The sequence below is a fragment of the Saccopteryx leptura genome, chromosome 11, assembly GCF_036850995.1.
Source record: "Saccopteryx leptura isolate mSacLep1 chromosome 11, mSacLep1_pri_phased_curated, whole genome shotgun sequence".
Taxonomy (NCBI): Eukaryota; Metazoa; Chordata; class Mammalia; order Chiroptera; family Emballonuridae; genus Saccopteryx; species Saccopteryx leptura.
The window spans coordinates 32,325,486-32,350,476 of record NC_089513.1 but is presented as its reverse complement, the minus strand read 5'-3'; the positions used below and the strand labels follow the sequence as shown (position 1 = coordinate 32,350,476).

General features: G+C 40.7%; 1 protein-coding gene and 1 non-coding gene across 2 annotated transcripts in view; both read left to right on the top strand.

Moving 5' to 3' along the window:
* GALNT1 (polypeptide N-acetylgalactosaminyltransferase 1) overlaps positions 1–14,308 on the top strand; it is a 106,707-nt gene extending 92,399 nt beyond the window's left edge. The window contains exons 10-12 of the mRNA XM_066352340.1: positions 6,068–6,166; positions 6,696–6,830; positions 12,342–14,308. Coding sequence (XP_066208437.1) covers positions 6,068–6,166; positions 6,696–6,830; positions 12,342–12,488 — 381 coding nt within the window. The 3' untranslated portion in view covers positions 12,489–14,308. The remainder of the gene's footprint in view (positions 1–6,067; positions 6,167–6,695; positions 6,831–12,341) is intronic.
* A 5,622-nt stretch (positions 14,309–19,930) lies between these two features.
* On the top strand, positions 19,931–20,006 carry TRNAA-CGC (transfer RNA alanine (anticodon CGC)). The gene has a single exon. It is a non-coding gene; the product is annotated as a tRNA-Ala (tRNA).
* Positions 20,007–24,991: the final 4,985 nt, after the last annotated feature.

The following is a 24,991-nucleotide window of genomic DNA, read 5'->3' as shown; positions in this document are numbered from 1 at the left end:
ACGCTATGAGGTAGAGGTGGTGTTAGCCCCACCTGACAGAGAGTAATTGAGGCATAAATAAATGATTTAAACAACACAGCTCAGGTCACAGCCACAAAAGGGAAGAAGCAGGATTTGAACACAGGCAGTCTGGTTTGAGAGCTTATGCTCCTCACCACAAATACCCACCCTCTTTCTCATGTCTAACCAATCTTTAACTCATGGCAAGGAGTAAAATAGTGACCCCAGATTCCATTGTACTGGATTCCCCCATTCTGTAACCACTCATGTTGCCCCCCCTGTGGAGACACCAAGATTTTGGAGGGGCTATAGCAGAAACTGAGGAGCTCAGGCCCTGATTTCTTGCCTGCTCCCCAAGAATGAGTGCATTCACAATTATTTTCAACTTCTAAGGTACAAAACAGTGTTTTAGTGATAGTTGTGTATGTATACCTAAGTTGCTACTTCAGGAATTAGGAGTTGCTGGGTGTGTGGATGAGGAAGCCAAATCCAGTCATTGTGAGCCTGCTTTGTGTCGGTGTCTTCTGGGCTTATGGAGAGGTCTCAGCAAACCTGAGGTGGTTATCCCTGTTTTACAGATGAGAAATGAGATTTTTACAGCAGCATTTCCTAATTACTGTGTAAAGAAGGCTAATATTCGATGTCCCTCAAGCTGCCCGCTTGATTAGAAAAGCCAAGGGTAGGGTAGAAGGGAGTGGGTTTTGTGGCTAAAAATGTTTGGGAACTGCTGCTTTTTATTTCCTTCTGTACTGCCCATCCCTACCTGTATCAAGAGTCACAGCATGGAAGAGGCTTCACGAAGTCCTTCAGTAAAGAAGCCTATTTAAATTTATTTAACTGGTATTTCTTACACATATTTGATCACAAAATCCCCCTTTTAGTGGCCCGTGTTTCTGCACCTGGCCAGATACTGTTGTTCAGGTCCTGGCTTTGGGAGTCAAGGTCTTGGAGTGCTGACCTGCCAAGGTCTCATGGCGCGTAATGGTAGTTGTAAGTGAGGCCCAGTCGGCACATCCCCAAACCCACCCACTCCTACCCGTCTGCCTCCAGACACCTTGGAAGTGCAGCTAGTTCCCCGACCACCATAGTTCAGGTATTGCTACGATTCAGGTAGAAAACTTCCTGCTTCTAACAACTCCTCACTCACTGGCAGTCTCACAGTTTGTTGAACCCGGTGCCTACAACAGTTTTGGTTTAGCTTGTTGGCAATTCTGGTTATGTAAGGAAAGATGTGTTATTCAATCATAAAGAAATCCTATAAAAAGGACTGTTGGTCTACGATTCCTCCTTGGAATCATTTAGATTCTCTACGATGACTATTAATTCCAGAAAGTACTAACCAAACCTGGGCACGTCCACACGCCATTCACAGAGTGCCAAGGATGTGTTCTCATCACTGACAAGCAGCCTTCACAAAAGGTGGGAGGCTTTTTCCTATGTGTCAGCATCTAGTCCTGCACATCCAGTAGCCACCTGTGGCTATTTAATTAAAATTAAATAAAATTCAGATTCAGTTCCTCAGTCACACTAGACACATATAGCTACTGGCTACCATACTGGAAGGCACAGATATTAAACATTTCTATCATCACAGAAAGTTCTATTGGACAGTCAGTGCTGGAGACATGAACACAATAGACAGTACAGGACGCTGTCCATCTATGTTGCTGTCTTGCCACACATTTCTCCCTGCCTGTCCCTAAGGATGAAGTGTTTGTGTTTGCTTGTCAAGCTTAGTATTTAAAAAACTCATTAACCAGTCTATACCTTCCATAATAATCTTTACTCTCAAATAATTTAGAATATGTACATCCCGAAACAACTTTTGTAGGATGGTATCATATCAAACTCCCAAACCACCCTGTCAGTGGTTATTTTCCTCCTCCAGTAAGGAGACCATCAGGATCACATTTGTATTCAGAAGTCACTGCTCCCGTGAGGAAAAGCTCCCTTCTTTTTCCATAGCAAATCAGTCTTTTGGTTTAAGGGTCCTGAATAATTTAGAATCTCGGTATTAGCCAACCTGGTAATTACCAAGCACTCTAAAACAAGGGGACTTCTCTCATTTCTTTCCAATATATTTTTCAAGATATAACTTGGAATGCAAACAAATCAGAAGGAATTCATAATGTCATAAGACTACTTATTGGGCAGTCTTTGTCAATCTGTTATGTGTGTATACCAAAGGATGGGACAGAGGCCTCTAAAGAGTGGGAGAACCCAGAAGCTAGCCCATCTTTTCCTTAGATTGTACTTCATGTACTCCCTAACTCGTCAGAAGGTTCTCACTTTTTTGTTTGTTTTTGTTTTGGGCCTTTTTTAGAAATCCAACAAAGGAGACGTTTAACTAGAACATCCTATGTTAACCAGTCTGAAATTCTTTCCTGCAGTTTCTCTTCTCCCTGATAACATGCCTATACATTTAATGTCATTCTGTCATTTCCAAGGGCTATTTTTTTCAAGAACTTTTAAGTGTCAGATGTTGGATAAACAACTCGAGTACCTATCTGCTTCCTAGTGTAAACACTGGAGCTAGTGTACATTACCACCTTCTCTACCTTCTGCACTTCACTAGAAAGCTGGTAATTGGATACATAGGCTTAAAGCTACAGTATAGGAAATTACAATTTTGAACATCTGATTCAACATCCTTAGAAAATTTTTTTTTTTTCTAATTTTTTCCTTCTCCAAAGACTTTTTTTTTTTTTTGCATTTTTTCTGAAGCTGGAAACAGGGAGAGACAGTCAGACAGACTCCGCATGCGCCCGACCGGGATCCACCCGGCACGCCCACCAGGGGCACCAGGGGCGACGCTCTGCCCATCCTGGGCGTCGCCATGTTGCGACCAGAGCCACTCTAGTGCCTGGGGCAGAGGCCACAGAGCCATCCCCAGCGCCCAGGCCATCTTTGCTCCAATGGAGCCTTGGCTGCGGGAGGGGAAGAGAGAGACAGAGAGGAAAGCGCGGCGGAGGGGTGGAGAAGCAAATGGGCGCTTCTCCTGTGTGCCCTGGCCGGGAATCGAACCCGGGTCCTCCACACGCTAGGCCGACGCTCTACCGCTGAGCCAACCGGCCAGGGCTCCAAAGACTTTTTAAAGTTAACTCCTACCAAACCTAATTGGTATCCTAAAGGACAAAATTATTCCTACAGCTCACCCTCTAGTCTTCCTTTCATGTCCTCAAGAAATCATCTTACACATCCCATAGGTGAGGTAGTCCACATGTGTTCCTACCAGGAGAAGGAGGATATTCTCCATAAACTGTCTTTTCTAGTCACCCAGTGTGTAGAAGAGCCAGCCTGGAGAGCAGATGTCCCCTTCAGCTATAAGATACCACATATTTGTGGGGACAAATAGAATCTTCTCTGCCTTCTAATGTTAAAGCCACCCAGGGACCAAAACATGAATAGCTGCCCTCTTAAAGAAATTCCTTCTTCATCTCGAATATGCAGGGCATCGTTCCAATATGCCCCTGCATTTTAGAGGAGTGCTACCAGAGGCCCACAGCCAAGTCCCTGACCACATCTTGCTGATCAAGGTTCAATGTCACTCTAACAATTGGCAGAAAACAGTGGTTTCCAACCCTTGAAGAAACTGTACTTTTAAAACCTTATAATCAGTAGTGACCACAAGGGATAGACACTTAGATCTCTCATGTCAGAAAACAGCCCTGAATTATATATAGGAAAGTCATAAGGATGGTATAAGCTATTACCTACAGAACTCATAGAACAGTGTCTAGTAAGGGTAATTTATTTGCTAGAGTTAGCAACATCAATTATGGAAATAAAATAACCAACGTTGGTTTATTTCAGGACAGTTACAGAGTGATAGGAAACCCTATTACATTTGGGGCTTATAGAGTTTTATTAATTTAGAGGTTGGTAAAAGAGAATCATTTAACCAAAAGACTTCCCATATGGGAGTGGGGAGCGCCAAGGATAATATTGGATCTTTTCTAATCTTTCCTATGGCATTTATTAACTTTCTTTAGCAAACATTACATCTATATTTGAAAGGGAAATTTTGAGAAAAAGGACTAGAGAATTTATCATTTTTTTCAAAAATACAAGGAAATAATTTTTATATGACTATATGAGATAGACTTACCTTGTCACAATCTGAAGTGAATTCTTTTCAGGTAAGGTAGCCATGATCATCAAGTATTAATTGATTACTCACTGGAGTGCAGAAAGATTTGTTTTAAGCAAATTTGTGTCTAATTATAGCAACTTTTTAAAAGTCTGTTTTTGAGGTAATAGGTAAATTACATTGTAAAAGAATTTCTGGATACTAATATGATGTGTTGGACCCAGAAAAGAAAGGACCCTGAGATTTTCGTTTGAATGATTGGACAGATGATGGGATTATTAACAAAAATAGAGTAGGGTATCAGGAGAAAAGGGGTTTTTTTTGAAGGATTAATAATGAGGTTTGTTTTAGATAGGGAGTTCTCAAGGTCAAGGGTGGAATAGCAGGGGCCTATTGAAATATTGGGATGAGGGTGCATTAGCATTATACAGTTGAAAAACCGTATTTTGCATGAACTGAGTTTGACGTTGATGGAATAGCAAAATGGAGGTGACTAGCAATAAGGTGGCAATGCAGACTGTTACTATTTCTGAGCCTACTATGTGCTAGACTCTGAAATAGGTACATAGATGATACATTGTCTCACCTAACCTCAGTGTGGACCCACCATTATCTCCCAGTTACTGTTAGGACATTGATTGATCTCAGAGGTTTGGGTCATTGGAATTCAAACCCAGGTTTCACTTACGCCAAAACCCCAGTTCCCATTTCTGACAGCCTGTAAATACAATTTTCACACCTATGTCTTTGTAGCTTTATAAGAAAAAAAATGCATATGGGCTTGCTTTAGTGTCTTATAAGTTATTAGAATAATGTGTAGTCTGTACATTTGTTTATAAAATCAGATGGCTTATTTGTGGTTTCACCTTTGCCCTCATTTTATCTACCACACAAAATTACTTACTTTTTTTCCTATCTACATGACATGACAGATGTAGTTTGTCACACATCTCCCTTTGGCTTAGATGCTAACAATTACCATCCATGGGAATAGATTTAGGACTTTCAAACATCTATTAGTTTACAATATGCTCTTGAACTGCAGTGATTCAGAGGAAACAATAGCGAGGGGCATTGCTTTAAATATTCTTCCTAATTTTGATGACCAATGTAAATTTCTTTAATGTAACTGACAATTATCTAAGAAAAGAGTGATGTTTGCACTGCACCATGCTTAGGCTCCCAGTTAAGCCAGGCTCCAAACTGATTAGTAAATATCCACCTTGAGTCACCTAAGACAGTGGTCCCAACCCCCAGGCCACGGACCGGTAGTGGTCCGTGGGCCATTTGGTACCGGTCCACAGAGAAAGAATAAGTAACTTACATTATTTCCGTTTTATTTATATTTAAGTCTGAACGATGTTTTATTTTTTTAAAATGACCAGATTCCCTGTTACATCCCTCTTAAGACTCACTCTTGCCGCCTGTCTCGGTCACGTGATACATTTATCCATCCCACCCTAAAGGCCGGTCTGTGAAAATATTTTCTGATATTAAACCAGTCCATGGCCCAAAAAAGGTTGTGGACCACTGGTCTAAGAAGTCATCAGAATAGTTATCTAAAGTAATTCCCCTTAACTTGGTGGTTAAGAGTATCCTCAGGGGAAAAAAAAAAAAAAAAAGAGTATCCTCAGGAAGTTGTTAAATTGCTTAAAATTATTAGGCAAAATAGAGCTTGTTGAACTAAATACAAATTCTAGACAACAGCTTGAAAAAAATGAAAGAAGTTCAAGGATTTCTCTCTGAAACACAAACATTTATATATCTGTATGAGTAAGACCTTTCTAGACAGAATTTAGATAGCCAGACAGTGAATCTTCCCCTACCCCCAACTCATAGCCCTTACCTCATCTAGCATCTGAAGTTGTTTCTAGTAGTGGAAATTTCAGATTGATTTTACTGTATATGTATCTGTACTTGTATCTGTCCAGTTAACCTCTTTAACTCCTGATGTTTTCATTATTCATTGTTCCATAGATACGAAATGTGGAAACAAATCAGTGTCTAGATAACATGGCTAGAAAAGAGAATGAAAAAGTTGGAATTTTTAACTGTCATGGTATGGGAGGTAATCAAGTGAGTATTTTATTTTACTTTTTATTTATTTTTAATTGTTCCATTGATTTGAGAAAGAAAGAAGGTGGGGGGAGAGATAAGCATCAACTCGTTCCACTTAGTAGTTCCATTTAGTTGTGTACTCATTGATTGCTTCTCATACATGCCCTACTAATCCGGGATCAAACCCCACAACCTTGGCAACCGGGACGACGCTTTATCCACTGAGCCAGCCCACCAGGACTAATGATTATTTTTAAATGAAACATTTGTAAAAGGCTCCTTGTGAGAACTATACTTACATTTCTGTGCATGAGATTTATTTTGCCCTTTTTAGTCAAAAAGGTAATCCTTGACAATACACGCAGTGTATACAGAGAACTTCCTCTGTGTAAAATCATTGGTGGCTTTTCTGCGTCAGTTATTCTCTGTTACATTAGTGAAGTTCAGAATTGTGTATCTTGAATTGTCTTTTTCCTTCCAGATTTTTGGGCAGATGAAACGCTGATTTTACTATTAAAGCTTAAATGTGGGCATTTTTGTTTTTCAGGTTTTCTCTTACACTGCCAACAAAGAAATTCGGACAGATGACCTTTGTTTGGATGTCTCCAAACTCAACGGCCCAGTCACAATGCTCAAATGCCACCACCTAAAAGGCAACCAGCTTTGGGAGTATGATCCCGTGGTAAGTTACTCATTTACATATAGGATAAAAATATATAAAATTATGTGTGTGGTTGGATATGTGTGTAGACTTTATAGCTAAAAAATAAATTCTTGGGGAGTTAGAATATAGATCAGATTGTTCTTATACTCTAAAAATTGACGGGTGGGAAGAACAATATGAGTAAAATAAACATGTTTTAATCTCCCTGTTAATTATATTAGTCTAGCCTCCAGTCCCCGAGTCCTTGTTGTTGCTAAGTAGCCATTGTCCCTCTGGATGTCAGCAATCTCTGCAGTCTTGTATGGGAGAAACGAAGCAGTAAATAGGCTTTTTAATTACGGAATTAAACATTTAGGTAAAAGGTGAGCTTCAATTAATGAAATTCTCTGGCTCATAGTGATATTTCAGTGACAAATACGATAAAACCTCTTTGACCTGTGCCTTCCTCTGGAGCTCGTCGCCCTCCCCACCTAGTGCGTGCCGTCCTCACGTACTCAGGTACTGGAGAGAGGCGAGTTCCGTCAGAGCATCTCCAGGAAACCTCTCTCCCTCGCCCCATGTCGGACTCCCAATTTGTTTTTGTTACGGTTCTGGAACCAGCACTAGCATCTTCAAGATGTCTCTCTCTAGCTCTTTTTCTGCTGACAAGCACTAGTGTTCTTCATGTAAGGAAAGACTTGAGCTCCTACTTGACTACATGCCGTCCTCCTCTCCTGCACTGTTCGATGGCCAGCGAACCGCCAGCACTCCCGCCCCAGCCGGCAGCCCGACAGCGCAGCAGCAGCTCCCGGCTGCGAAGCAGCAGCATCCATCTCCTTCACTTCGCATGGCGTGGACTGTGGCTGAGCTGATGATGCCAGGTCCTCTGAGCCGTGGGCTTTAGATGCACTGCCATTTAGTTTCTTCTCTTAGCTTTTTGCCTCTTCCTGTTGTCTGCTTGGCTCACTCTGCTTTTTCATTCTACCCGTTTGTTGGAGATGTCCAAAGTTATGACTCGGGCCATCTTTTCTTCCTATATTGTGTCCTACAACCCTGGTCTACTTTAATTGTCACTCTGTTCCCTGAACTTACCCTGACTCTCCCTCTTTGCATTTCAGACCGTCCAGTTCCCTCTGCCTAACCAATTCCACCCAGTCAGGAGGGCACCTGTTTGACATCATTTCCATGAATCTCAGCCAGAAATCAACTCTCCATTTTAATTTAGTTATAATTGTCTCTGACCCCTCTAATACTGTGCTTATTTGTAGTTTTTTTGTTTTTGTTTTTTTAATCTACCAATATTTTCTCCACTATAGGTTGTTAGATCCTGGAGGGCAAACACCATGTTTTATAATTCCTGGGTCTCCCTTCACCATGTCAAACGATAGTAAAAATAATATAAATAAGGCAATTACTCAGTTAAATTAACCATTGGAGCCTGACCTGTGGTGGCACAGTGGGTAAAGCATCGATCTGGGACGCTGAGTCACCAGTTCAGAAGCCTGGACTTGCCTGCCCAAGGCACATGTGAGAAGCAACTACTGCGAGTTGATGCTTCCCGCTCCTTTCCCTCTTCTATCTCCTCTAAAATCAATAAGTAAAATCTTTAAAATTTTAAAAAATTTAAAAAAGGAATGGCAGAAGACAGAATTGGGGAGAGTCAAGCTGCAATGTAGGTCCCACAGCCTGAGCCAACTGTGGTAGGAGCTTTGTAAAAGGTGCCAGATTTGTCCTGCCTTCAACAGTGAAAAACATAGCAATTTGCAAAAATATTTATGCCAGTAATCTATCTAAACTTGAAATCATGAAGTCTTTATATTTCAAAGGAACCCTAGAAATAACCCCAGGACCTGTTTCACACCAGTAGACAGTGAGGCCCAGAGTAGAAATCAATCCCCCAGGTCACAGCTAATGTAAATGACGTAAGCAGATCTCTGGCAGATCTCGGATTCTTACACAGTACAATACTATGTGTGATTAAACTTGTGTATGCTTATATCTTTAAGACTTGTTTATATTATATTTTGTGTAGAGTTTATGACACCAGGCTCTTTTGCTTTGACTAGTTGTAGCTGTCCTTTCTAGGGTAGAATGTAGATTCTGACCCACTTATATCAAAAGAGTAGGGGCAGGTGGTGACAAATTATTTTTCTACGTTGCGGATGGACTTGATGCAATAATTATTGCTTTTATCCTGCTTTTCAAAGGTTACAATTAGCTATGTCACTTATTTGTCCAGTTGCCTTAATCAAGCCTTCTCTGTGTGGAAACTAGTCGGTGCCGACCAGGTCCTCTGAGTAGTGACGACAGCTCCTGCAATGTCAGAGCCGCCGAGCCCTGCCCCTGCTGTTGGCAGCCAGAGCTGTGCCTGGAGCGGGGTTTGCACCCAGTCCAGGTCTCCAAAAGGAACAGTAACCTATGGCTTTGTTAGGGTCTGTTTTAATGAATAGAAACAAGTGAAATTATTTTTATAAATTGAGATGAGAAAGGATCAATTCCCTAACTGAATTGTTTGTTTAGTTTTTATTAATAATGACGATGGGCCTGATAAAAGGTTGATGCTCAGAGAAGCTTCCCAAGGCCTTCTGGGATGTTTGAGGGGTGTTGTCTCCCACGTGACTGGAGGCTTTGGCCGCAGGCAGTACGTGCGGGGACCTCTGGCTCTCTGTTCTGCCACAGTGAGTCCATGGTTGCTTGGGATATTGAGTTTTCCAGTAGCGAGTACCGTTTATTGAGAACTTACCCTGAGCTAAGCAGTATTTCCTGTACATTATCTTAATCTGTCCTCATAACCATTTCAGTTATTTTTATCTCCATTGTATAGATGAGCCTGGGCACAGGGAGGTTTTTGCTCAGGAGCATATAGTCATGTGCCGTGTAATGTTTCCATCAACAGACCTCATATATGGCGGCCCCATAAGATTATAGAGGAGCCTGACCAGGCAGTGGCGCAGTGGATAGAGCGTCAGACTGGGATGTGGAGGACCCAGGTTCGAGACCCCAAGGTCGCCAGCTTGAGCACGGGCTCATCTGGTTTGATCAAAGCTCACCAGCTTGGACCCAAGGTCACTGGCTCGAGCAAGGGGTTACTCGGTCTGCTGAAGGCCCAGGGTCAAGGCACATATGAGAAAGCAATCAATGAACAACTAAGGTGTCACAATGAAAAACTGATGATTGATGCTTCTCATCTCTCTCCGTTCCTGTCTGTCCCTGTCTAACCCTTTCTGTAAAAAAAAAAAAAAAATTACGGTGGAGCTGAAAAATTCCTATTGCTGGTGGCATCGCCGTTACAGCACAACACTCACCTGTTGTGGTGATAATGATGTAAACCTACTGTGCTGCCAAGTGGTATAAAAGTACAGCGCCTAATTATGTACTATTACTGGTTTATGTGTTTAAATATACTGCTTACAAAAATTAGGGGATATTTCAAAATGAACATGAAGCAATAAAATATCCCCTAATTTTTGTGAGTAGTATGTAAAAAGTATAGTAGAGTCAACTCTTTCTACTTTTTTTTTTTAAGTTTTTCATTTATTTATTTTTTATTCATTTTTAGAGAGGAGAGAGAGAGGGAGAGAGAGACAGAAAGGGAGAGAGAGGAGAGACAGAGAGAGAAGGGGGGAGGAGCAGGAAGCATCAACTCCTATATGTGCCTTGACCAGGCAAGCCCAGGGTTTCGAACTGGCGACCTCAGCATTTCCAGGTCGATGCTTTATCCACTGCGCCACCACAGGTCAGGCACAACTCTTTCTACTTTAAACAAAAAAGTTTGCTGAAAAACACTATGCCGTGTTTGGCGGGCAGCAGCCTCATACATCTTGTATTTACTGTGGTGTTTTCTCCTCTGCTTGATCTAATCTCGTGTTGTTTTGTCCAGAACGTATCTCCATTGTTAAGCAGTGCATGACTGTGGTTGGTATTTGACAAGTCTGGAATTTATTTTAGAAATAATAAAATAAGCCCTTTCTCTCAATAAGTAAACTACAGAGCATCTGCATAGAAAACCACTATAACCGTGCTCGTGGCCACGTTCCATACTTGTGCATTTGTAAGAATGGACATCTGCAGTACTGAACCTAGAGGCAGTAGTGATAGTCAGTTACGGCATCTGCAGCTGTGCACTGCCTTTGCCAGTTCCCACTTTGACCACAATATGGAGTCAAGGACTGAAAGCTAAAATATAAATAGTTGTATACAGTCATTAGGGTTTATTTATTTATCTTTTATGTTTATTGTATGGATTTTAGAGAGGGAGAGAGACACAGGAACATCAATCTGCTGCTGTATGTGTACCCTGACCGGGGATCAAACCAGCAGCAACCTCTGCACTCTGGGGTGATGGTCCAACCACTGAGCTGTCTGGCCAGGGCATCATTAGGTTTTGTTCTAAGTTCAAATAGGTACAAAAAGGACCTTATGAAAACCAAATGTTCCAGCTAAATGAATTAAATTAAAATAGAGCCATAAGTAAAAAGTGATCTACATATATATTAATAAACATATTTCACATTTCCTTATAGATCAGGGGTCGGGAACCTATGGCTTACGAGCCAGATGTGGCTCTTTTGATGGCTGCATCTGGCTCACAGACAAATCTTTAATAAAAATAATAACAACATTAAAAATATAAAACATTCTCATGTATTACAATCCATTCATTTCCTACCGCTCATGATCATTGTTGCGGGTGGCTGGAGCCAATCACAGCTGTCCTCCAGGACAACACCAAATTTTTATTGGATAATGTGTAACATACAGAGGTCGTTGTATGGTTCTCATGGAATTACATTTTAAAATATGTGGCGTTCATGGCTCTCTCAGCCAAAAAGGTTCCCGACCCCTGTTATAGATGTACACACAGGCTAATGCTTAATAGAAATTCCTACACAGTTGGCGTCCTTAACCTAACCAGGGAACAGTGTCAGATTCGTTAGTGTGGGTCAATGTGGATCTGTTGACTCTCACCTTTTAAAATTATCCTAAAAATTAACATGACAGTTTAGAATATAAACAGGCAGATAGGAAGATACATAGCTATGTCTGTTCGGCTTTAAGAACAGCTTTATAAGTCATATGATTTCATATGATTTTGAGTCTTCAAAAGGATCCGAGTTTCTAAGGACTTGAGGTATGGAATCACAGAAACAATTTGAACAGCCTTATCGTAGGGAAATGAAGCAATTTTGAAATAGCTTTTTGAAAATAGGTTGAGGATCCTAAATTAGGAACCACTAATCCAGTCAGTTTTAGGAAACTGAAGTGCAAAAAAGTAAAATTTCTCACAGAGCTATGGCAGAGTTGGACTTAGAATTTAGGTCATCTTACTGCAAGTTTATTATCACCCACTGTACCCCGTGCTTTCTGCCTCCCACACAGCTCTGTCTTTACATAGCCGCCTTTTCTCCATTGTTATTTAAATAATCTATATTACAAAACAACAAAAAAATCCCTTTCTACTGAGGAATATAATAATTACCAAAAATAATGATTGAGATGTTTTTGTTCTGTTTTCCATTTTCACGTGAAGACTCTTTCTGTCCTTTTCAGAAATTAACCCTGCAGCATGTGAACAGCAATCAGTGCCTGGACAAAGCTACAGAAGAGGACAGCCAGGTGCCCAGCATCAGAGACTGCAGCGGAAGCCGGTCACAGCAGTGGCTTCTTCGAAATGTCACCCTTCCAGAAATATTCTGAGACCAAATTTACACAAAAAGGAAAAAAATAAGGATTGACTGGGCTACCTCAGCATACATTTCTGCCACATTCTTAAGTAGCAAAAAAGGAAAAGTGCTTCCTCCTGCAGGATGTAAGGTTTATCAGCCATTAAAACGAGACTCCTCTCGCTTCTCACTAGCTGGGAACCAGCCTTCCTGTCCAAGGACGTGCAACTCCAATGTAGCGAGACTGTGCACATCGATGTTTACAAGATTGAAAGTCTGTCGTCAAGAATCATTATAAGAGTTTTCAGATCATAGAGCAGTCAGCAACACGTGCTTTCTGGAAAGCTGTACCTTTTAGGGTTTGCTCGCACATCAGTAATTTCTGCTGACCAGTGCTGTCATAATGAAGAGATTTCCAAGATTTTTTCCTGATTAGAACTAGTAGCCAGTATATTAAATATTGATATAAAGATATATGAAAAGGACTGGAACCAGATTCAGAATCATGAAAACAACATTTTTACAATTAAAAAAAGAAATTATATTAAACAGGGTTTAAAAGAAATTAGAACTATGAGAAGTACAATTTGTTATAGTATAGTATCAAATTTCTATATAGATTTTATACCTCAGTAGGGGAAAAAATAACAGATTCCAATGACCTTCATTTTGTTTTCATCTGTGATAGTCATGGATGCTTTTTTATTTCTCCTTGGGGTGCTGAAATTGAGCTGGGAAAAGAAGCTCTTTGAACGTAGTTTTAATTGCTTTCTACAATTATTAAAATTTGGTTTGTGGGCAGTTAGAATTGTAATTTTTAATTGCCTTCCAAAAATGGAGATTTAAAATAATGTCTGGTCTCACTGAATAGTTAGATCTCTCAGTTGCTCTTGGGTCAACTGGCTTGTAGACTTTCACACACACACAAATTTTTTATTAGATTTTCAACTTCTTAACTTGAGTTAGCCGATTATGTTTCATACCCAAGATTCATACTACTGTACTACAGATTTGTTTTCACAGCAATAAATCTCCAGTTTTTTGTTCATGATTTCACTCAACAAAAGGCCTGCAGAAGTGATTCATTATTTGGGTATTTGGAGATGATACATTTGATGGTTTTTTAAAAACTGTTTTCACTCCATACTCAGATGTGCTTCATTGTCAAGTGCATATTTAGGTTAGGTTCTTGAATTGTAATGTTGATCTGCTGCTTTTTTAAAAAAAATAATAAAATTTGACTGAAAATGTTTAATTGGCATTTTTTAATGAGTTAGCCAAAGAAGTGCAGGTGTTATTCCGTACTATTAATCCTGCACTTCCATCCCAAATTTAGGTTCCACAGCTTTCTTTTTTTCTGATTTCTAATAACCTGAATATTGATTAAAAGTTGAATATAATTAAGTTTTGATCTCATAGAAAATCTCATTGTGACATTTTTCCTGATACGTAAAGCAATCCATTGGCAAAAGTGCATATGTTTTCCTTTCTGTTTATAAGATTATATTTAAGTGATATTCTTTTCTTTGATTATCAAAGACTTTCACTGCAGGCAATGCTATTTCTTGTGCCTAAGAATGTTTCTGAAAGTTGATTCACTAATGAAACTTGCCAAGTTGAGTGTATAGAAAGTTCTCATATTCTATTAAGTTAATCAATATCAAGCACATGTGGGTGCTTTAAGGTGAGTCTGTAGTACAGAATGCAAAAATTTTGTCCCCAGGAAATTTGAAATTAAGCAGTGCAGGATGGAATTTTTTTCCTGCTTCATGAGCTGTGTTAATTCTATCTTCAGTAGGCCTAGTGCTTGAATAAACCAGATGTCTAATCAATAAATTATTTTCATGCTCAGAATTTCAGGTTTTATACTCTAGTATAGCTTGGTCTTATTCCTTACTGTAAGAAAGCTTAATAGCAATGTGATTTAAAGTTTTGTTTTGTTGTTTTTTAGAGGGGGGTATGAGTGATTTAATTCATGGGTACTTTTAGAACCTGATAGATAATCCCATTGCCTTTATTTTTCTAATTAAAGAATTCCTTAATACTTTGAAAATATAAAATATTCCTGAATAGTTGTGCTTACATTGGTGTTATTTGAAGTTAAAATGGGTCCCTGTTCATTATATCCATTTGTAGTTTAGGCAGTATGCTGATTACTCTGCATACTGGGAAGAATCAAACAGGGAAGAAAAAAATGAAAGAAAAAGCAAAAGATGAAAAGATGGGACCATTTATTTGACCAGTGAAGAATTCATAAATGTGACAAGGATAATTTAATATCACAAATTTATCTATTCTATTCTAATCCCATCCACCTTAATGTCTGTGTTCTCATTGTCATTCTTGAAAAACAGTACTTTGTTCACCATTCTGCAAAAAAAGGGCAGCATGTAGGCCATGTCCTCACTTCCCTATTCTACATTCAGCTGAAAAACAAGTTCCTCTGTAAAGATTTGGTGCACTTCTCATGTCCCAGAAATACACCAAAAGCAAGTTTAACTCCAGAATTTACATGTTCTTCAAAGAAGAAAAAAATCAGAAGGTAATGTGTCTGAGGTGGTAACTGTGAAAGGAGGTATACAAACAGTGAATCCTTTTTTACACTGTTTGGGAAATTAGATGTATTTGTAGTTCTCTGATTTCTTGAAGATTACCAAGTGTTTGATAAATCTACCAGAACTAAAAATTTTTCAGGATACGAGGCAAAACTCTAGTTGTATTGTTTATACACTAACAAAAACAATTTAAAATTTAATTTTGAGATATCACTTATAATAGCATCATATAAGTCAAATTACCTAAAAAAAAAGTGAATAAAAAATGTGCAAGACTTCTGCCATGCAAACTACAAAATGTTGCCAAGAGAAGCTGCTGAACATTCTGCAGTAAATATATTATGCTCATGGATTGAAAGGCTACATACTGTTAAGATCTCAGTAATCTACAGATTCAATGAAATCAAAATCCTATGAGGCCACCAAATATAAACTGGCAAATATATATGGAAAGCAACATACCCAGAATAGTCAAGATAATCTTGAAGAAGGAAAAAAACTTTGGAAGACTTATACTACTCAATTTCATGACTTGCTTTAAAGCTATAGTAACTAGAAGTATGGAACTAGAGTCAGGACAATCAGATCAGTAGATAGAAAAGAACCCAGAAATAGACCCACACATATATATGGTCACTGCCTTTTCAACAGAAACGCCAAGCAATTCAATAGGGAAAGGAAAGTTGTTGTTTTTAGTTGGAGCTAGAGTAACTGCGTTATCTGTATGAAAAATAAACATTGATGCTTTCACACAGTACACAATTTATTCAAAATAGAGTACAGATCTAAATATGAAGAGCAAAACAATACATCTAAGAGTATCTTCATGACTCTGGTAGGCAAAGATATCTTTAGGACACAAAAGACTTCAACCATAAAAGAAAAAAATTATCAATTTCACCCTTTTCCTAAAAAAGCTACTGTTAAAGTAAAATGGCAAGCCACAGCCAAGAAGAAAATATTTGCAATGCATGTAACTGACAAAAGACTTGTATGAAGAAAACCAACTAAAAGCTATTGCAAAAGCAATGCAATGTGAAAAAGTGCTGAGTACACAATTCAAAGAAGTGACTCAAATGCACAATTGGAATAGGAAAAGGTTCTCAACATCAAGGAATGCAAAATGAAACCTCAAAGAAATACCACTTTGTATTAGCCAAATTGTGAGAATATGGAGCAACTAGTAGAAATGTGCATTGGTATAATCACCTTGGGAAACAGCTTATCAATTTCTTTCTCTTTTTTTATTTATTGATTTTTACAGAGAGAGGAGGGGAGAGAACAAGAAGTATCAAGTCGTAGTTGCTTCACTTTAGTTGTTCATTGATTGCTTGTTGTATATGCCTTGACCGGGCAAGCCCAGGGTTTTGAACCGGCAACCTCAACATTCCAAGTCAATGCTTTATCCACCGCGCCACCACAGGTCAGGCCAGCTTGTCAGTTTCTTATAAAGGTAAATATATGTCTACACTGTGCCTCTTTGATTCCACTTCTGGAAATACAACCAAGAGAAATTATTACATATGCCTACAATAAGATTTGTACAAGAATATTCACAGCAGCTTTATTTATAATGCCCCCAAACTGGAAACTATTCATATCCACCAAAAAGTTAGTGGATAATCAAAGAATGGTATATTGGAATACTAGTCTGCAATTTAAAAAAATGAGTCACTCATAAGAGGGATAAGTCTAAAATACATTGTTGACAAGAAAAAAATAGATGTTATATTTATATTAAGCTCAAAGACAGGCAAAACAAATCTAGGGTGCTAACAGAGTGAGTCGAGACTGGAAAGGGGCCTGAGAGAACATAATGGAATGATGAAGGTATTCTATAAATTGATTTAGATAATGGTAAAGTGCATATATATTTAAATTTTATTACTGAGTTGTATACTTAGGATATACTGTATGCTTTTTACTGTACGTAAATTATACCTCAGTAAAACGCTGGGGGAAAATACAAAAATAGTTACCCTTTTGGTATCAAAGTTTTCTAAGAAGTTATCCACTACTACAAAACACCTAAATGCTAAATAAATTGCAACACACATACTCCTAAGTGGGATGCTGAGCTCACAAGGAAATATGGAAAATCCCTAAAGTCCAGGGGAAAAAATGAGAAAAGAATGCATACATAAACTTAAACCCCAGAAGTAACTGTTAAATATGAACTACCTTCCTATCATATGAATAAAATATAACCAGAGTTTGGGTAATGGGTGCTTAGGCTTTGGGCCTGAACAAAGTTGGAGATTTGGAGATCTCTGCATAAAATTGGAGTGGTCAGAGGAGTTACAAGGAAAAGGGTAGGTAAGAAATCTGCTGCGTTTAAAGGAAACCAAAGCAATCAATGAGGACACAGCCAAATGGAAAAACTAAATGAAACAATGAGTTGATACTTTCTCTCTTTCAAACCAATGGAAAATTTTTAAAAAAGAGAAAGCAATTTCATTCATAACATCAAAAAGAATAAAACACTTAGGAATAAACCTACCAAGAAGATAAAAGATTTAGAAACTGAAAACTGTAAAACATGGCTGAAAAAAATTAAAGAAACAAGTGGAAAGATATCCTATGTTTATGAGTTGGACAACTTAATATTGTGATGTTTATACTGCACACAATACACAATTTATTCAAAATAGAGTACAGACCTAAATGTGAAGAGCAAAACAATACATCTAAGAGTATCTTCATGACTCTGGTAGGCAAAGATATCTTTAGGACACAAAAGACTTCAACCATAAAAGAAAAAAATTATCAATTTCACCCTTTTCCTAAAAAAGCTACTGTTAAAGTAAAATGGCAAGCCACAGCCAAAAAGAAAATATTTGAAATGCCTGTAACTGACAAAAGACTTGTATGAAGAAAAACAACTAAAAGCTATTGCAAAAGCAATGCAATGTGAAAAAGTGCTGAGTACACAATTCAAAGTGACTCAAATGCACTAATTGTGTTGTGATGTTTATACTATACTTTATAAGTTCAACTCAATACCGATCAAAATTTCAACAACATTTTTGGGGGCAGAAATTCTCAAATTCATATGGAATTTCAGAGGACCCTGAATAGCCCAGACAATTTTGAATTTGGAGGACTCACACTTCCTGATTTCAAAAGATATTACAGGCCCTGGTCAGTTGGCACAGTGGTAGATCATCGACCCAGCATGCGGATGTCCTGAGTTTTGATTCCCAGAGTGCACAGGAGAAGTGCCCATCTGCTTCTCCACCCCTCTCCCTCTCACTTCTCTCTCCTGTCTGTCTGTCTCTCTCTCTCTCTCTTCCCCTCTTCTGCAGCCATGGCTCAATTAGAGCAAGATGGCCCATTAGAACGAGATGGCCCCAGGTGCTAAGGATGGCTCCATGGCATCTGCCTCAGACACTAAAAAAATGGCTCCAGTTGCAATGGAGCAAGGGCCCCAGATGGGCAGAGCATCGCCCCCTAATGGGCTTGCCTGGTGGATCCCAGTCGGGGTGTATGCAGAAAGAAGCTTGTCTCTGCCTCCCCTCCTCTTGCTAAATTAAAAAAAAAAAGACATTACAAAGCTACAATAATCAAAACAGTATGATATTGGCATAAAGCAGGCAAATAGACCAACAATAGAATGGAGATCCCAGAAATAAACCCTCACATACATGGTCAAATGATCTTCAACAAGGGTGCCAAGACCACTCAATAAGGAAAAAACAGTCTTCCAAAATTGTTGGAAAAACAATATCCACATGCAAAAGAATAAAGTTTGACCCTTATTTTATGCCATATACAAAAAGTAATCCAAAATGGATTCAAGATCTTAACATAAGGTCTAAAACTACAAAACTCCTAGAAGAAAACAGATGAAAGTCTTCATGACTTTGGATTGGCAATAATTTCATGAATATGACACCAAAATCTCGTGGATGTGACACCAAAATTACAGGCAACAAAAGAAAAATACACAAATGGGACTACATCAAACCTAAAAACTTGTGTGTGCCAAAGGGCACTGTCAACAGAGTTAACAGGCAACCTGAAGAATGGGAGAAAATATTTGCAAATCATATCTGACAAAAGGGTTAATATCCAGAATATAGAAAGTCATACAAATCAATACCACCACCACCAAAATCAAATAATTCAATTAAAAATGGTCACAAGACCTATAGACATTTCTCCAAAGATGGTATACAAATGGTCAACAGGCATATAAAAAGATGCTCCACATCATTAATCATCAGAAATGCAAAATTTAATCACATTAGATATCACCTTTTACCCATTAGTATGGGTAATATAAAAAAAGTGTTGACAGGGATGTGGAGAAATTGGAATTTGTGCACTGTTAATGGGATTATAAAATTGTTGCAGCCATTATGGAGTTTCCTCAAAAAATTAAAAATAGACCCTGGCATCCTGACTGGGAGGTGGTACAGTGGATAGAGTGTCAGCCTGGGACACTGAGGACCCAGGGTGGAAACCCCGAGGTCACCGGCTTGAGCATGGGCTCATCCAGCTTGAACACAAGCTCTCCATCTTGAGCACGGGATCATAGACATGACCCCATGGTCGCTGGCTTGAGCAAGGGGTTACTGGCTCAGTTGGAGCCCCAGGGTCAAAGCACATACAAGAAAGCAATCAATGAATAACTGAGGTACTGCAACTATGAGTTGATGCTTCTCTCTCCCTTCCTGTCTGTCCCTGTCTCTCTCTCTCAAAAGAAAAAAAGAAAAAAAATAGGTCCGGCCTAGTTAGTTCAGTCGGCTAGAGTTGTCCAGACACACCAAGATTGCAGACCCAATCCCCGGTCAGAGCATATGGGAAGTGATCAATGAATGCATAACTAACTTGAACAACAAATCACTGCTTTCCACCCCCTACCTTCCTCTGTCTAAAATAAATTGTTGAAAAAATGTTTTAAAAAATTAAAAAGAAGGCCCTGGCCGGTTGGCTCAGTGGTAGAGCATCAGCCTCGCGTGCAGGAGTCCCGGGTTTGATTCCCGGCCAGGGCACACAGGAGAGGCGCCCATCTGCTTCTCCACCCCTCCCCCTCTCCTTCCTCTCTGTCTCTCTCTTCCCCTCCCGCAGCCAAGGCTCCACTGGAGCAAAGCTTGCCCGGGCGCTGGGGATGGCTCTGTGGCCTCTGCCTCAGGCACTAGAATGGCTCTGGTTGCAACAGAGCAACACCTCAGATGGGCAGAGCATCGCCCTCTGGTGGGCGTGCCGGGTGGATCCCAGTCGGGCACATGTGGGAGTCTGTCTGCCTCCCCGTTTCCAACTTCAGAAAAATACAAAAATAAAATAAAATTAAAAAGAAAACTACCAAATGATCCAGCAATATATACCCACCTCTGGGTATATATTAAAAAGAATTGAAAGCAGGTTTTCAGATATATTTGTACACCTATGTTTATAGCATTATTCACAGTAGTCAAGAAGTATGGAATATTATTCAACCTCAACAATAAGGAAATCCTGTCACATGCTACAACATAGACGAACCTTGAGGACATTGTGTAAATGAAATATGACAGTCCCAAAGAGACAAATATTACACGTTCCCACTTACATGCGGTATCAGAAGTAGTCAAATTCATTGAAATAGAATTGTAGTTTACCAGGGCTGGTGGGAAGGGGGAAATAAGTTGCTGTTTAATGGGTATTTTCACAAACAATGTGAAGATACTTAACACCACTATTGTACAGTTAAAATGGAATATTTTATGGGTTATTTTTGCCACAATTAAAGAAGGAATGCACCAAATGCTGGAGAAAATGTAGTGTAACATTTCTGGTGAGAATGTAAAATGATAGAGCCCCTTTGGAAGACAGTTTGGCCGTTTCTTATAAACCTAAACATACTCTTACCATATGGTCCAGCAATCACACTTGGTCCTCACCCAAAGGAGCTGAAAACATATGTCCATACAAAAACCTGCACATAGATGTTTATAGCAGCTTTACTCATAACTGTCCAAGCCTAGGAACAACCAAGATGGCCTTCAGGAGGTGAATGAATACATAAACTGGTACATCCAGACAACGGACTGTCAGCGCTAAAAGGAGATGCGCTATCAAGCCATGAAAGCACATGGAAGTACCTTAGTGCACATTACTAAGTCTACATACTTAGTCCAACTAAGTATTCATATAGGATTCCAACTATTAGACATCCTGGGAAAGGCGAAATGATGTAGGTAAAGTGATCAGTGATTGCCATGAGTTGAGATAAATAGGCAGAGCACAGGATTTTTAGGGCAGTGAAAGTACTCTGAATGATAATATAATGATGGGTATATGTCATTAACCTTGGTCCTAACCTACAGACTAGACGACACCAAGGACGCACTGTAAGGTAAACTATGGCCTTTGGGTGAGTATGGCGTGTCCATGTAGGTTTATCCTTGGTAACAAATGTGCCACCCTTGTGAGTGATGTCGGTAATAGGAGAGCCTTATTTTCAATTTTGTTGTGAACCTAAGAAAACTGCTCTAAAAAAACTCTGTAAAGGAATGAAATACTAACAAAGCTACAACATAGATGCACCATGGAAATCTACTATATGAAAGGGGCCAGACACAAAAGGACATATATTTTATGATTCCATGTATATGAAATGTTCATATTAGTCATCCATAGAGACAGAAAATAAAGTCACTGAAAATGGGTATGGGTTTATTTTAGAGATTATAAAAATATCCTGAAATTAGATAGTGGATACAGTATAAAATCTGAGTACACTTAAAATTATGAAATTGTAATACTTTAAAAAGTAAGTAAACAAGTTAAAAATCAAAGGTGAAAAAAAGACATTTTCATATAAATGAACCCTGGGAGCCCCTGTTGCCAACAGTCCTGAACTATAAGAAATGCTAAAAGTTCTTCATGCTGAGAGGAAATGGTAGCAGATAAACATTCAGATCTACAAAAGGAACCAAAACCACTAGACACGAAAAACATGTCCAACAGCAACAAAAACCACAAAGTAGGAATAAATTTAATGAAATATATTCAAGACATTTTTTCGCCAACAATTAAAAAGTACAAGAAAGAAAAATTAAATAAGACCTAAAAACTGGAGATATAAACCATGTTTATTCATTGGAAGACTCCATGCTGCCAGCTCCAAGCATATAAACCCCACTTTCAAGGGCCTTGAAGACAAAGACGTTTGTCATCTCACATAAGAGAGGGCCAGCGGGGAGCTCTACTTCACTGGCCACACCCTCCTCCTCTCCTTGGAAGCCTCATACCCCTACCCCCACCGCAGACCACAACCAGAGAGAGAAAGTCTGTCTCTTAGGGGCAAGAAGGCCTCTTCTAGAACCTCACTCCTAGTGTTCTTCTCACAGCTCATCCCCTTGGGACACCTGCCCATCACCCAGCTGTCACTGACGTGGGGGCTGAGATGCACTAAGATAAGAGATCCACATTAATTCTTCAGGCTGAAATGGGTGCTGAGAAAGCCACCCCAACCACCTCCCCAGGGACACTGTTCACCATGTCACCCAATGTCCCCTCTTTCTCAGGACCTGCACTGCACCTCCTCCAGCCTCTCTCGGTGAGCGCTGGCCCAGTGACGCTGCAGAAGCGCTGATGCGGTCCCCTCTCTCCCGGCTGCTAGGAAGGCCAGAGCTTTGCTGCGGCCCCGCTCCAGCCACCGTCCGGACGGCTGCTTGGTAGGAATCCTGTGTCTGGACATTCCCTGCCTTCAGTTCCCCCTTTTCCATGTTTGCTCACTTCTATCTCCGCAGATAGAGGAATAAGGAAGAGCGGTTTCCTCAGCAAGGTTCACCAAGGAGGAGGAGACATAATGGACAAGTTTTTGTCTGTTAGGAGGCACTGGCCTGGCTGTTAAGGCCAGCGCTGCAGGGGAGCTACACGCAGGTGACCCTCAGGCAGGGGACCCGCACATCACTGAAGACCTGTTGGGAATGCTGTCTGTTTGAGCTAAGGGGCCACAGCACACGAATCAAATGAAAGGGTGTGTCGAGTAAGTAAGTGGTGGAGCACTTCTGTCCCCAAGTGCCCCAGTCCAGGATTTCCCTCCATGGTGGGGGTCGGGGTGGGCGTCCAGAATCCACCCAGTCGTCCAAAAGTATGCAACCTGTGTACTGAGGAGCCTTCTCCTAAAATGGCTGCTCTTCCGGGGCCTGTCTGCCAGCCATCTTTGGGCGGCTTCCTGCATTTGGAAGTAGCTCCCTTAAGAACACTTTGGCCCAATTCCACAACTTTTTAGCCACGCCCTTTGTTTCATTTTGATATTCAATGCTGAGCTTCAGTCAAAACTCCTCTCTGTTCTCCTTCCACAGTGTTTTTGGTGGAGGTGGAGGGGTTGGTGAATCTCCCCATCCGTTCCACCCGTTCCCCCCTGCACCTCCCCACGTGGGGTGGGGACAGCGCTCTGAGGCCAACTTCCAGGCTGTGGGTTCCTCTGTCAGCTTGTTCCTTGACTCTTAGGAACTAGGTCTCCGTCCCCAGGGCCCCAGGCAGCCCTCGCCATGCACTCAGACTCTGCCCTTCGGGTGGGAGAGGGCACCCCAGCCAGCACCCCTGCCAGGCAGATAGCTGGCCGTGTGTGCCCGGCTCCTGCCCAGGCGGGCACCCTTTTCCACCTGAGTGGGGACACACCCTGGAGAAGGGGAGAGGCTGGCTCCGCAGAAGGACTGGCGTTCTCACCCCTCCCCCGCCCTCCCCGTCCAGACGCTGGGCTCTGGAGGCAGAAGGGCTGGGTGGGCTCAGGGGGCAGCCGGACTGCTTCGGTTCCTGCCTCAGAGGCCAGAAAGAATCTTCACTCTCTGTCCCCAGTTTGGGCCTTTGCCAGATTTCAGCACAGCCATCAGGGAAGTGGGAGAGGGAGACAGTCTCTGTTCACTAATTGCCTGATGTCAACAGCCAAAGTCAGGGAAGGGTCAGCCATGAAGGGAGGCGGTCTGGCCCTGTGGAACAAGCACGGGCTTTGAGGTCAGACAGTCATGGGCTCAAACACCCGGTCCGCTGAGGGACCTTTATCAAGTCCCTTAATCCCTCTGGGCCCTGCCTTGTCATCTCTAAAGCCTGTCTCTCTGGGGAGTTACAACATCTTGACAGATGGCATTAACAATTTTCCCCTCCTGCCATTTCCATCATTTGCCTCTGCTGGGGTGGGGCTGCCGCTCCCAGCTGTGTGCCACCAGACCAAGGACACTTCACCAGGGCTGGGCAGCTGGAAGACGGTTCTGTCCAGAACGTAAATCCAGTCCTTCACTATGTGTGACCTGCTCTGACTCGAGCAGAGAAACATTAAAACTGCACAAAGGCATGCCTGGCACACTGGGCAGAGCATCAACCTGGAGCCCTGAGGTTGTAGGTTCCAAACCCTGGGCTTGCACGGACAAAGCACATATGACAAGCAATCAATGAACAACTAAAGTGAAGCAACTATGAGCTGATACTTCTTGTTGCCCCCACCTCTGTCTCTTTTCTCTTTCTCTCTGTAAAATCAGTCAATAAATTTAAAAAATACAAAACTGCATAAAGTGAAAAGAAACAGCAGAGTATTTATACTCTTCGGTACTTCCACTGTTACTCAGCCCAGCCCACTGATCCCACCCACCCTCCACCCTGAGCACGGGGCCTCCAAGGAACGCTCATCAACGGGCCACGGGCATCTGGGGATAAAGAGCTGGCTGGAGACAGAAGAACCAAGGAGGGAATGGAAAGGTCTCAATCTCCCTCCTGACTGCAGCCTCAAGACCCCTGGGTACAATATTAACAGAGAGAATTCAACATCTGATTAAAGGTACAATTCACTGCAACTGAGCTGAAATTGTCTCAAAATGCAACTAAGGTTGAATAGAAACATTTATGACTATTGAATCAGTAGATGTTTGGTAAAACATTACTAGTAAAAACTTGTTGCAAAAGCATGAGCTTGATAGATGTTTTCTAAAAAGTACTCTTGTGCTTTGACTAATATTTCAAACCAAAAGCAAAAGTTATATTTAAAGAGAAAACC